This window comes from Perognathus longimembris, chromosome 17 (genome assembly GCF_023159225.1).
Source record: "Perognathus longimembris pacificus isolate PPM17 chromosome 17, ASM2315922v1, whole genome shotgun sequence".
Classification (NCBI taxonomy): Eukaryota; Metazoa; Chordata; class Mammalia; order Rodentia; family Heteromyidae; genus Perognathus; species Perognathus longimembris.
This window is the reverse complement of record NC_063177.1, coordinates 29,095,854-29,110,294: the sequence shown is the minus strand read 5'-3', so window position 1 is coordinate 29,110,294 and position 14,441 is coordinate 29,095,854. Positions and strand designations below refer to the sequence as shown.

At 43.3% G+C, this 14,441-nt stretch overlaps 1 protein-coding gene across 12 annotated transcripts in view; it reads left to right on the top strand.

Moving 5' to 3' along the window:
• Positions 1–14,441, top strand: part of Msi2 (musashi RNA binding protein 2) — a 369,528-nt gene that overhangs the window by 72,141 nt on the left and 282,946 nt on the right. For 8 of the 12 annotated variants that reach the window (XM_048365273.1, XM_048365277.1, XM_048365278.1 and 5 more), the window contains exon 6: positions 2,909–2,953. The exons of the other annotated variants lie outside the window; for them this stretch is intronic. In XM_048365273.1, the coding sequence (XP_048221230.1) occupies positions 2,909–2,953 (45 nt within the window). The remainder of the gene's footprint in view (positions 1–2,908; positions 2,954–14,441) is intronic. 12 annotated transcript variants of the gene reach the window in all.

Sequence of the window (14,441 nt, the reverse complement as noted above, 5' to 3'; positions counted from 1 at the left end):
ATGTTTAATAGTGAGGTTTCTTTTTTTTTTAAAGAACAATAAGAAAAATAATTAAGCACTGCATCTTCTGATAGTTACTGCTGTATAACAATTATAGCCTAAAATTTGACAACCTAAAACAGCAAATGTTTCTTACCCAGTAGCCAAGGGCAGGAGGGAGTGGATGTTTTAGCTAGAAGGTTCAGGTTCTATCTGGAGGCTGAGGTTCTAGCCCACAGCTATTTGAGGTCTTCATGGACTACAGAATTTGCTTCCCAGCTCATGGGGCCTCTCTAGAGATCATACAAAAACGCAGTTGTCTTCCCCCAGAGCTTGACACCCCACCATTGGCTCTTAGTCTCTCCTAAGTTTGGCACTATAATCTAGATTTTCAGGTGAGAGTAGCTAATTTAACTACAAGTTACACAGAAGCCAGTATTGACAGGCTAGGACACCATCCCAGATGAGAATCATTCTTGTTTTCTTCTAGGGACCCACAGCATTGCTTATGTTTTTCCAGTGTTGTAGTCTGGATTGATCCCAGGAACCTCTCTGGGGTCTAATTTCACTGCTACTATTTGATGGCATTGGTAGGGTCCACACTGAAAAACCATCTCCTTTTCTTGAGATTCCTTTTGCCTCAGCCTCTATTCTTGACCCATTAAACTCTTTCCTCTGCCTCCTGCCCATGGGTCTGGACTCATCTGAGCCTGGCTTCTTGCTGGAAAAGCTCTTTCTTGTCTCTGTGTCGCCAGCTAGCCGCAGGGCTCCAGGACAGCTAGGATCCCTGGCAGTGTTTGCTGTTGTGTTTACCACCTTGGTGATGAGCGACTGGTGTTGGCACCACTGCTGAACCCTTAGCCAGGCAGTGACTTGGGTTGGGGGCCCCTGCTCCATGTCGTGAGTTGGTGTATTGCCAGGCAGCCAGAACAGTGGCTCCTTTCTTTTCAGGGGTAAAGGTTATTAATATTTTTTTTCTAAATTAGAAAAGGAATGTCTGCTTCTTCCAGAAGATTTAAAAAAAACACAAAAATTAATGCTCTGGTATGTTTTTATTTTTGTGTTCACATATATATTTTAAAACACAATTGGAAAAAAAACCCAGAATTGGAATCACTCTGTAGTGCTTGTATTTATGTACATTTCTTTTTTTTTCAGTGTCTTTATTGAATGGTACTTTGTAATAATTTCCACATCACTAGATGATTTTAGCAACATTTTTTCTAGTTGTTGTGTAACATACCAGAATCCCTTGTAAAATATGGAAAAATCTTAAATTCACTTTCCTACCAAAAGCAAGGTATGCAGAAGTTCAGTTCCGTTCCATACAAGATAAAAACACAGGGCAGGCAGAGAGTAAAGGGTGCAGCTTCACTCTATAGGACCTGAGTTTGGCTCCTGATTTTGCCACAAATTATTTTTGTCCAAGTTTTTTTTTTTTAATTTGCAACATGTGGATATATACTTGGTAGTTGTAAGAGTTGATAATTGAGGTAATTAGTATCTTTTGGTTTCTCATAAACTACAAGATGGATTACTTTTGTTAGAGACTTTGGTTCCATTTGTTGCCTGTAAGTCTTCTGGATAGAAGTTCTGCACTCAAACTGCTAATGTCATAGTATGATGATGGCATGATGTCATGCTCTGGGCATTTTTCTTAGGAGCCCCTTTAAGGAGGTTGTATGTTCGAGAAGGCTTGGATTGGGTAGATTAGATGGCTGTTAATTTGGATGGCCGAGAGCTGGACATAGTGAAGGTGGCCTCAGGATATTCTTATGCCCAAGAGAGCAGACTTGCAATCATTGTGGTATGTAGGCCAGAGTTGGGCACTCTTGTGGGAAGAGGTACTGAGGCTAAATGTTGACCAGAGTTTGGAGTTTTGTTTGCTCTGGTAACAGGTTGGAGAAAGGCCTGCCCTAGACCCACCTGTTGTGTGGAATGGAGGAAACTAGGGCAAGATTGTGCCCTTGCAGGATTTCCAGATCTATGTGTAGTCACTGTATGAGAGGTCCATTTTGCAAGGAAGAGTGTCCTCTGCTGCCATTCCTATGTCAAGGCTTTTGGGGGAGGAAAATTGGAAGGGGTGCCCATTCTGAGTTAAGAGAAATGAGGAGAGTTTAGAGCCTGCCTCTCCACACTGCTGCACAGGAACTGGCCGAGTCTACATGTGTGAACTCCTGCATAAGAAGGAGCCCACAGATGGCTATGTTTATTTTGATCCTCTTAGCCACTTTACTGGTCTCGTTCCTGCTGTATTGTCAGTGTCCTGCACGCTGTTGTGCCTATAGTAGGTGTTCAATAAATGAATGTGAAAGGAAAGCAAAATACCCAGAGGAAAACTGGCCTCAGCTAGACCTGAGGCTCACCATAATGGTGTGTAAAGAAGATTCAGAGCAAGGACACACCTGTTAACAAGGACTAGGGGGAGTCTGGGTTCCAGCTTCTTTCTAGTTGTGTTCCCCCACTTCTAGTCACACCTTGGCCCTCCAACAAGTGGAGATGGTACACTGCCATTGGGAGTTGGGGAAACTAATGAGAACAGATGTGCAGTGTACTGTGCACAAGGCCTGGGGCACAGAGCACACACGTACAGAGCAGGCTCTCAGCCACAGAGCTGACTTTACTTAGCAAAAGAAGGAAAGGCTGGGAAGATAATGCTTCTAGAGTTCACTGGCGGTAAAATATAGGGTACGTGGCTGTTGTATGTCCATATTTCTGCCCAGGTGTCGTTGAGAGCATAAATAAAGGATAAGTAGTAAGTAGCCTGGCAGGCCCTGTGCTGACTTGTTGCGTCCCACTTGCTCAGGGACCTGGAAGCTGCATAACTTATAGTTGGTCTGTGTCGTGGACCAGGCTGATGTTAATCCACTGATTCAGGACAGCCAGCCCTCCTGTAGGCCTCACTAAAACCTCTCTTCCTCCTGCACAGGCTTTTACTCAAGCCTGCATGCCTGAGTTCTATCACAGAAAAAAGGTAAGCGATACAGCAGTTCTTTATCAGTTCTGACTATGCCCTGCCCCCCCTCCTTTCTTTCCTCCCTCCTCTTCTCTCCTCTTCCTTCCTTTTCATCTCAGGTGACCAGGGCCTGCTTGTTAGCTTCCCTTTGTCTTCTTTGGCTTCTTTGCCTGGGAGAGTCCTTTATTTGTACTCTAATGCAATGGCTTCTGAAGATCTTTCCAGATCCGTGTGGCCTGTCAGGGTTGCCAGGCTTAAGTTCTCAAGCTTTAAAGAAGAGGGAGGAGGGGTAGACTGGGATCAGACTTTCTTTGTGGTTTCCAGAAGAAAAAAAAAAATCACTCACGTTAAAATAAATGATGCAAATATCTGCATTTGATGTATCAAAGAGACAAATGGCATAAATGCTGATTATAGGGTATTCCTTAGAACTGTCCATCACGTAGAGCTCCTGGGGGAGGCATGTGCAAACCAAGCGAGCCAGGCAGGCATCTGCTGTCCTTCAGCAGTGTCTTCGCTTTTGGGCAGCCTCCAGGGGGTCGGCAGGTTTAGGTCATTGTCTCAGGAATGGATTCAGGATTGTCTTAAAAGCCAACTAGTTTTCCACACATCTTACATACACACTTGAAGAGTCAAGTTCATTTCCATCGTTCCCTGTTTGATCGACAATAACTAGCCTCAGCTTCCATCTCCACGTGTGTGATTCTTTCCTCTTGTGGTTTAAGGATGGGCTAGTTTGGTGTGCTCTGCTCCTCTTCCCCTCTCTTCCTGCCCCAGTGTCTAATGCTCTGTGGACCTGCTGTGGCATTGGGGTTGGTGGCCAGGTGTGGTTTCCTTTGATCCTCACTCATTGTTCTCTGTCTTTGTCTTTGGACTCCACCACAATGCTGATCCTTTCTCCTGAGGGAATATGGAAGAGTAAGTGCTCCACTCCCTGTGTGTAGTGGGGCTGTTTGTGTTTTCCTACCCACCAGTGACACTCCGTTGCCCCTGAAGGATCCTTGGACTTACTTTATGACACCTTTCCACATTTCCAGCTTCCCATGGTCTGTGCTCAGTGTGTGTTCTGGGCCACGGTCTCTGCTAAGGGGTTCCCCAGCTAAGGTTGCTTCCGTAGGACCTCTGGGTGGTGGCCCTGTGAAGGTCCTGCAGAGAACCGGAATGGGGCGTGCCCTTTACAGCTATCAACCTTTGTGACTCTTGAATAACTGGGGTGTTAGAACATGCCCCACCTAGTTCAGATGTGAGTTCCAGCTCTGCAGTTTGTGTGATAAACCAACCTCTTTTGACCCTTTGCTCTAGGCTGGCTCACCTTTTCTCCAGGATGTCTCAGTGGATCCTCGCAACAGCTCTTTGAGAAAGATACCATTCTTACCTCTTTTTACTAGACATAAAAAGGGCTTAGATCTGTGCAGCTAGCAAGTGATGAGCCATGATGCAAACCTGTGGAGTTGACCCCCAGGTCTACCTGCCAGCCGCTACCCTGCCGTCTGCATTGTAGTGCTGTAACTTGCCAGCACTACCCAAAGGTCACCTTTAGCATCTCCATTTCCTCTCCTGCCAAAGGAGGAATAGGTTCTACACTGTAGGGAGGTCTAGATGAGATGAAATGTAATAGATCTGGTGCTGGCATACATAAGACCCCAGCAAATGTTTCTTTCATTTTTTCCCCTGGAGCCAGGATGGGGCATGAGAAACAGAGGGACTTGGCTTAGCAGCCTCCATTGAAAGAGGCCAAGGCCAAAGGAAAAACATGGGGATCCCCCTCATCGTGGCTATCATTTCACCATAGAAGTCTTCCTAGCCAGGCCTAGGGTGGGTGACAGGAGAGGGACTTTCTGTGGTGGATGTTATCACGTAGATAGTTGAGTCCTGATTAGAGACTTAATATTTGTTCTAACTGGGGACCATGTGGGTTTGAGTGTGTGTGCGCTGAGCTTTTTGAGGCACCAAACTGTCTCCTTTGTGGTGGTCTCTTCTGTGTGTCACAAATTAGGAGGCCCCATCTCTGGTCATGTTCTGCCCCATCTTGGCTGCTCCTTCTTGCTTAAAGCCTTGTATCTGTATCCCTGGAGGGAGCTTCAGCAGGAATACAGGGTCACCTGTGAATTGGATTTAACATTCTTCTCTAAATCTCTATCTTGTTTGGACATTTGAGTGGTGCCTATTCCACTCCTGGTGTGAGATAACTGGTGGATATTTTAGCGTAGGAATGTGCTGAGAGGGGGCTCCATCCCTGAGAACAGGGACCAGTTTGGGTGAGGAATGTAAATGAAGTCAGGTCAGAGTCTGAAAGGGTGTGGAAACTAGAGTCAAAGGTTTGGAGAAGGTGACAATGGCATCTTTAGGTGAGCTTGGGAGCTTGTTGGCAGTGTAGAAGAAGTGCAGGCGTGCAGGCAGACCTTGGAGTCAGTTTTGCATTTCCTCCGGTGGTCTGGCAGGTGCTCAGGGAAGTCTGAGAAGTACTTGTCTTCTGCTTCCTTTGCAGCTGAGAGGACCTGGGATATGCCCTTCCACATACCCACCTGCATTTAAAAAGAAAAGCTAATAATGTATGTAGATGGAAATGAAGTAAGCTTCACAAAAGAATGTGAAAACCAAACCAAAGCAAGCACCTGGAGTGTCTGAACATGAAATGGAGCTGATAGGTTTCCTGGGTTGGTTCTTACCCAGCCACCTGCCTGAGAACTCTGCAGCATCTATAGCCAGGCAAGAGGGCTAGAGGCTCCTGTTGTCTGCCTTCCAGAGAGAGCCTTCTTCCTTTCCCCCATTCTCTTCCCCTGGTGCTTCATGAAGCCAGTGGCATTACTTTTTGGGAGAGTGTTTATAGCAAGTAGGAGCTTTGGGTAAATAGCTTTGTTGGCCACTTTCGCTTTTCTTGCTTGTATTTATTGTACACTTTAATGTGCTTTTTCTTTTCTGGCTTTATTTTTTTGGATAATGGCAAAATCACCGCTTGTGGGCACCTGCACAGATAATACAAAAAAGCTCTTTGAAAAGAGCTTTATCTGAACACAAAGTACTTGGAATTGAAGACCCCCAGGGACTTGCCTCTATCGCTCATCTTTCCTCTCTGCTCTCCCTCTTCTTTCTCTCCTTTCTTTCTTTCCAACCCTTCTCTTCCCTCCCTGTCCCTTTTTCTTTTCTTCATTCACACTTGCAGTGGGACCAAAGTGGGCTATATATTGCCCTATTTTTTGTGTGTGGCTGATTTGCATGTTAGAGAGAGCAGAGTAATTGGTGCTTTAACCAGAACAAAAGAAGATCTGTTTTCTAAGAGAAAAAGAAAATTTGAAGTAGACCCTATTGCATGGGCTGTCTTTGTCTGTCCTCTCCTTAGGAATTGAATAGGATGGCCCTATAATGAGAACATGGGAGATGCTGCTTGCTTGCTTAGCTGTTGGAGCTAATTGTTTTGGATGTTTGATGTGGATTTTGAGGGATGTTGACAAAACACCTCCTTGGGACATGGGCATCCTATTACCACATGGGCATTCTGTTCCCACACAGGTGGGAGGGTGGGCAATAAGAGGTCTTATTGAAACTGTTGATTTCTTAGTTGAAGGGCCACACCCTGAGGTTTTGCTCTTTGTCCGAATCATCAGGTTGGTCTGTCTTAATGAGGGAAGTCTTGGGTATGGTGGCTGCCAACTGTGGAGGGCAGGTGATTTGACTTCTGGTGAAAAAATACCTTATCTTTAATTTGTGTGAATTTAGCAAGGACATGAGATTGAATTTTTTTTTGTTGTCGTTTCTTGGTTTTTGGTCTGCCACTGGTTGCTCTTGCTACTTGGAAGGCTGAGATCTGAGGATCATGGTTTGAAGCCAACTTGGACAGAAAAGTCTTTGAGACTCACCTCCAATTAAACAGAAAAAGTCAGAAGAGCAGGTTTGGCTCAAGTAGTAGAGCACCAGCTTTGAGCCAACGCCCCCCCCCCCAAAAAAAAAAAAACCCAAAACACCAAAAAAACCTAAACCAACAGAAAAACACATGAGGGCACAAGCCCTCCTTCCACCCAGTACCTGCACCAAAAAACCCAGAACAAAATACTTTTTCCCTTTAGTCAGAGGGAGATGGTCCAAATCTGAACTAGGAAGTTGGCAGAGCATCTGTTGAAAATCTTAGGTTTCCCATTCTTGGTTTTTTTAAAGCACAGATATCCCCTCCCTGGCTTCTATCTATCCTCACTCCTCTTTTGCAGGTCATCATTGCTGAAGGTAAATTTTTGGAGGCTTTTAGGAATGTTTGGGTGACCACAGACTTCTGACAAATTAGAAAGTAAAGTACTGCTGCATAAATGTTGAAAAATAGGAGAGGGAAATGAATTAATTCTATCTCTCTAATTGTAGAATGTCACCCAGCCTTTTGCTGTTCTAATTCAAGATTCTACACACGCGTTATGAAATGACCCTAGAATGCATCACTCACTCTGAGGATTGTGTTTAAGCAAACATTTGTTTAGTAATACCAGTTAAGAGAGTTCTGTGACCTTGATTCCTTTTTTTGAGGTTACCCAAATTTACTGCAGTTAAATATTTTGCAAAATCGGTTGCCAGTAAAAGAGAGTGTGCAATGACTTCCCTCAGAAAATGTAACTGGAATCAGTTTTACTGTTTTTGTTTGTTAAATTATGTTTCTGCAAAATCTGTGAGGTTGGAGCCACCTGATCCCACTTTACAGATGAACAAATAGAGCCAAGAGTACAAAGTGGGAGTGAGCCTGGATAAACAACCTGCAAGTGTAGCCCTGGCATTATTTACCAAAGCCCTCCCTCTCTCCTTCTCTCCCTCCCCCTCTCCATCAGAAATGATTGAAAACTTAAAGGAATGTGGTTAAGTACAAGGGGCAGATGTAGAGGCCCGTGCAAGTAATCACAGCTACTTGGAAGGTGGAGATTGGGAGGACTGTAGTTTGAGGCTGGCCTAGGCAAGAAGTTGTGAGACTCCATCTCAACAAAAAAAGCTTGTGTAGTGGCACATACTTGTAATCCTACCTACGAGGCATGTTTAAGTGTGAAGAATCAGTCTGGGCCAGCCAGGCATAAACACATGATCCTATTCGAAAAAGATCTGAAGCTAAAAGGGCCAGCTGCATGGTTTAAAGTGGTAGAGCATCTGCCTAGCAATAGCAAGTACAAGGCCCAGAGTTCAAACCCCAAATAATTAGGCACAAAGCACACCTTTATATCCTCTGTTCACATCAACTCACTATATTACTGTGAATAGGGATATTCCCTTACCAAATAGAAACTTCAGGGAGTTAATATTGACACCATACTTTCATATACTTTACCTTTTGATTGCTAGCTTTGTGAACTATGCAATATATTCTTCGTAGAATTTTTTCCCCTCCAGCACAGCGCATAATAAAGGATCAGATACGACATTTAGTTTTAATGTCTCTTTAGTCTGCTTTAATCTGGAACATTTGCACAGCCTTCCTTTGACTTTATGACATTGCCATTTGTAAAGGGTATTCTCTTGTCCCCCCTTTCCCTAAGAATGTTCTTGTCTAATATTTCCTCATGATTGGATTCGAGTTATGCATCGTTGGCCAGAATTCGATGTAGGTATTTTTTGTGTCCTTTTGGGGCTATGATATCTGGAGGCACTCAGCGTCTATCTGCCTCTTTCTTTCTGATCACCTGGCCAAGGTGTTGTTTTTTTTGTTTTTACTTTTCCACTGTATGGCCATTATGCTTTTTCTTACAGCTAATAAGCAGTCTTTGGGGAGACACTAGAAATCTTGCTCCTTATCTTAATTTCCACTAGACTTAGCACTCACTGGGGATTCTTGCCTAATCAAGTCTTTCTTTCTTTTTTAAAAAATCTTTATTGGATAGTACTTTTTATATGTTTTTTTGTCCTCATTCTTTTTAATTTTTTTTCTTTATTGTCAAAGTGTGATACAGAGGGGTTACAGGTTCATATGAAAGGCAGTGGGTACATTTCTTGTTCTCCTTGTTACCTCCTCCATCATTTCTCCCCCTCCCCCCTCCCCCTTCCCCTTGTCCTCATTTTTTTTTTAAGTTTTCCTCATTTTTTTGGGGGGGGGACTTTATTTATTTATTTTTTGTTGGTCGTGGGGCTTGAACTCTGAGGTCTGTCTGGGCCCTGTCCATGAGCTCTTCAGCTCAAGGCTAGTGCTCTACCACTTGAGCCACAGTGTTACTTCCCTCATTCTTTTTTTTTTTTTAATTTAAGTATGTACAAAGGAGTTATCATTCAACAAGTCAGTTTATGAATACAGAGCATTTTGATCAGTGTTACCCCTTCAACATTCTCACTCATTCCTCCCCCAAATCCACTCTTTACTGTGATGACTACAAAATGATCTCCAAACTCTGCATCTCCTCAGGTTTACCAGTTGGCATTTGGCTTTCTGCCATAAGCCAGAGCCCATCTTTCTCTCTTTCCTTCCCAATCTGTTTATTATAGATGTGAACTCAAAGAGCCCTATTATTTCAGTGGCTTAAGATCATTACTATACTTAATCATTTCAGTGCTCAAGTTGACAGTTTAAGTGGGCAGGAGGCCTGTCGTTCAAATTCCACCCTTCCCAATGTTTTGAAAGCATCTCCTTAGTTTCTGTCATGACAAGACGTTCCAGACACATCTTATGTCTTCCCTACCCCAGAGCTGGAGTTGGCCATTTCTCTTAAGAGCTAGTTTTTTTTTTTGTTTTTTTTTTTTTTTTTGTTGTTGTTTTTGAGTGGGGAATGGATTTAGCTATCAAGGTATGTCTTACTAGAATGTCTTTGCTCATTTACTAGTAGAAGCTAACAGGTCCATTTGATTGGGGAGATCTAGGAAACGTGAGTGTAAATGTACCCACACATGCACATGTAAACACACATGTGGACATACACATGTATAAAGCACAAACAGATTTGGAAACCATAGTTCACCCTGTACCTCCAGCTCTGGTTCTTCCACACTGGATCCTTTCATGTGTCCCCATCCCAGTGTCTGTGCGGCCTTCCTCCCTAGTGAGAAGCCTAGTTGCCACCTCAGCAAGTAATTTGCTAGTTTGTACAAGCTTGTGGCACATCTAAAATAGCTGGCTGCCTATGCTGCTCTAAAAGACTAGCCTGTTGAAAAGTATTCAGGGCTTGTTTGCTCACACCCAGACCCCTGCCCCACCTATCCAAGAGAGACACTGAGGGTACACAGTCAGATACTGCCTTCATAGCATCTGGTAGAAGCTTTTCCCTCCCCACCTAATCATCCTTCAATAGGGTTGTGGTTTGCCTTCAACTACAAAGTTTCTCCTCTTCTCTTCCATCTTTGTTAATTTAATTGTACTTCATATGTGGGAGATTAACACAGATTTAAAAGTTGACTAAAAGCAATGTTTCCCCCTTGTGGAGGCCCTCCCTCCCTCCCTCCCTCCCTCCCTCCCTCCCTCCCTCCCTCCCTCCCTCCCTCCCTCCCTCCCTCCCTCCCTCCCTCCCTCCCTCCCTCCCTCCCTCCCTCCCTCCCTCTCTCCTTCCTTCCCTCGCTATCCCCAGTGGTAACCATGTTTATAGTCTTTTTGATTTGTTCTTCTTGTGTTTCTTTCTTTTCTTTTTTTTGCAGGAACTGAGGTTTGACCTCAAGGCCTTCTGCATGCTGGGTTGGTGCTCTGTAGCTGAGCTGTACCTTCAGCCTAGTCTTTTGCTGTTATTTCTTTTTTAGGGGAGGGAGTAGGTAGAGTCCTACAGACTTTTCTGCCCAGGCTGGCATTGAGCCTTGATCCTCTGGATCTCAGCTATAATGTTTGTGGGTTTCATCATATCCTCAAGTGTTCTGTATTAGTTCTATTTTCTGGTACTAGGTATTAATCTCATGACCTCACTCTTGGTAGGTAAGTGCTCTACCACTTCAGCTACATTTTGTTTGTGCTTGCATTTTTGTTATTGTTGTTGTTGGTTCTTTTTGGAGTTACTGTAGTTCAAACTCAGTGTCTCAGACTTGTTGAACTAGATGCTCTACCACTAAGCTACACACCATTCTCTGTGTTCTCCTTGCCATTTCCTTTTAAAATGTTGTCTGTCTAATCAATCGGTCCACAAACTCAAGATCTTCCTCCCTCTGCCTTCCTGAGAAGTAGATGGGATTACAGGTGTGTGCCACCATGTCTAGCCTGTACTCAATTAATACTTTATACTTATTCACTTCATGGACATCAGAACATTTTTATATCACTACTACAAATGACAAACTACTACTGTTTTTCCATTTATATATTTTTTAGAGTTGCATAAGCATTACAATTTTTGAAGCTTAAAAAGTTTCAGCAGTAAGTAGCCCCTTGGATGTTTGTTTTTAACAGAGTTTGGAACATGTAAATAATAGTACTTTTGTTGTTGTTGGGGAGAAGCCTGAGTTTTTTTCTCCACGAAAATGAAAATGTAAACTTACTGAATCCATTGATCCAACTCATTGGTCAAGTACGTACAGTAAACTGGCCTGGGCCTTGCAGAGGATTTGGCAAACAAAGAGTTGTATCTTATAGGAAAATGAAAGTGTGAATGATCATAGTTCTGACTGGAGATCTTAAATGCTTTTTGAGACCAAGGAATATTTTTGTGGTTGTTTGAATCATTAATAGGACAGTTACAAAGTGTCTTATTTACAGAAATAAACAATAGGAGTCATGTCAGGTATGAGTGGCATACATGTGTTGTGTGTGTGTTGTGTGTGTGCACGTGCATAGTTTGAATTTACTTGGTTATCTAATACTGTAAAGATTCAAGCCACATCTTAGCTGTATCTAACAAGTACGAATTGTGCTGTACCATGGAGCTCCTTGGAGAAAGTTTGCCAGCTTCTTCCCATTGCAGATTTCTCAAGCAGCCAGTAATCAATGTTTCTTTCCTTACGGTTGTTCCTGGCAGTGAGTGGTGGCAATCCTGGCCCTTTCCATTGTTCTTCTGTGGCCATAGATGTGCTGTATTCTGGCCAAAGATGTGCTGTATTCTGGACTAGTAATGTAAAAAGGAAATGGGAATGAGACTAGTACCCTTCACATCATCCTATCAAAATCTGAATTAAGAGACCTTTATTCCTGAGCAGCTCTTAAAAAAATTATTGTAAATGTGATGTACAGGGCGTCTATAGTTTCATAAGTCAGGTAATGAGTACATTTTTTTTTAAACTGCATTTCGGCCTCCCTCATTTCCTCCCAGTTCAGAGCAGCTCTTTAAAGATGAACTTAACTAGGAAAAAAAGCTCCTAACAGTTGTTTTGAAATAATGAATGCAACACTGTAGCAGTTTCAAAGGGAGAAGATTGGGTGCACCCAGCATCTATCTGTGGGTCCCATGACATTGTCATATGAGGGTGTTGTTTTCTGACCCTGGTATAGAGCTCTTCCCACTTAAAAAGAGTTTGTGTGTATTACCACCCATGGCTATTTCCTTGGGGTTGTTTTGTTTTTGGGATGGAAACGTCACACAAATGCCTATAGCACACCCACAGAAGAAAAGTGGGATTTTTGTCCTGGAGTTTCTCTCTTGGCAGCAGGGTTGTTGGTGTCTAGTATACCTGCTTAAGTTGACATGGTTATCGATTCCTCTCAAATTGTCTAAGGGATCCTTCCTTATGTTCTTTCCCCAACTCATCCCCAAGTATTGAATCTCCAGTGCCTTCCATATGCTAGACAAGCACTCTACTACTTTAGCTATGCCGGCTCCCTACTAGCTTTTCTTAGGCCCATCTCCTCCTGCGTCTACCACTCTAGTAGCTGGGATTACAGATGTGAGCCACCAGGCTCAGCAATTTTTCAGTCTGTTTCTATCTGCCTGACTATTCTTCCTTCTTTTATTCACTGAACCATCACTCACAGGCCACACCCCCTGCCAGGCCTGGGGATTTGGTCTAGCAGTATATTTGGCCCCTGCCTTCCTGGAGCTCACAGCTCATTTGCATAAGGCTATGCACAGTTCCCTTATGCTCTAAAGCTTCTCAGCCCTTTCTCACTGACTTGTGGGTACACACATTGCAGCAGAAAGGGGAAAGAGTGACATTTCTGCAGGAAGACTTGAATCTGCTCTACTAGTCCTTTACTATTTGCTTGGCTGTACTCTTGTGATACTGATTGTGAGATTTTACAGGAGGTGGGCAGATAATGATTGATGCTTGGGGCTGTCCCCTGGGACAGGGGCCACTGCTCAGACACTAGAAAGACAAGGTTCAGGTCCTTTATGAACCTGGGGAAGACAACTCATGGGGGGAAATAGTAGTATAGTTAGTGTCCTAGTCTCAAGTCACATCCCTCTCCTCTTCTCAGTTCTGGCTCTTAGCTTCTGGATCTGTTAGAATTAGGAAAGATCTGGTGTTATTTATTTTGGTTGTTCTCAGTTATCTGAGATGCTTTTGCCTCAAATTAGAGACTAAGAAGCTTTATCTCCAGTTCAAAGGCTTCAAGTCTTGATCAGCAGGCAAGGAGATAGTTGGGGAGCCTGAGAAGTCTTCATGAAGTTTGTGAGTAGAGCTGTCTCAGGCTGATCCTTCATTATGATTCCTTGGTGCCTCCTCTGAGCACCCTCCCTTTCCGAAATACTGATGTCATTCTCCCCTTCCCAGTGTCTTTTCCTTTTTGTGATCAATGCTGTCTGACCCTGACTCAGCAGCCTGGAGATTTGGAAGGTGTAGGGACTGTGGGTGCCACGTATATGAGCATGGGTGTGTTGTGAGCTCATTAAAGGGGGGTGCAGTGGGTAGTAGGAGAGAGAGAAAACTTTGCAAGCCACAGCAAACTCAGGCTTTACATTGGACACACAGTCCTTGAGTAACATTTAAATTTGCTCTTTAATTAACATTTATGAGGGAACTTGACAGCAATTAAAGAAATACAGGAATGTTCTTGACATGTGTGTCCCTTATGTATTCTAGGGGAATAATACAAAACAGGTAGTAAAATGAAATGCTGGGATGATGGGCCTTAGATAGGTGAATTGTATCTATTCCTGTCTAAGATCTATATATGTAAATGGACGAACAGATCCCTTCCAGTCAGTCTTACTCCATGTGTCATGTAGGTTGGTACACATGTTTGTGTCTGAACCCATCTACTAGCAGCAAAGAAATAAGGAAATGTTTGTAGCACTGGTCATGGTGAGGTTATCAAACAGATGCATAATAGAAACTAATTGTATTCAACACCTTTCAAAGCCAATATCTAGAACATATCTACCTGAAAACCAAAGAAGGGGTAGGAAGCCAAGAGTTTATTTTACTCACCCACCCTCCCCCACTCTCTATTTTTTTGTGTGTGTGCATCCTGGGCTCTGTCCCTGAGCTTTTTGCTCAAGGCTAGTACTCTATCATTTGAGTTACAGTGCTACTTCCAGCTTTTTGTGTGTAGATTATTGGATCTAAGGGCCTTATAGACTTTCTTGCCTGGCTGACTTTGAACCATGATCCTCAGATCTCAGCCTCCTGAATAATTAGGATTCTGGACATGAACCACCATCACTAGGCTAAATTTAAAATTTAAAACCAAGAATATTTCAGAATTCAT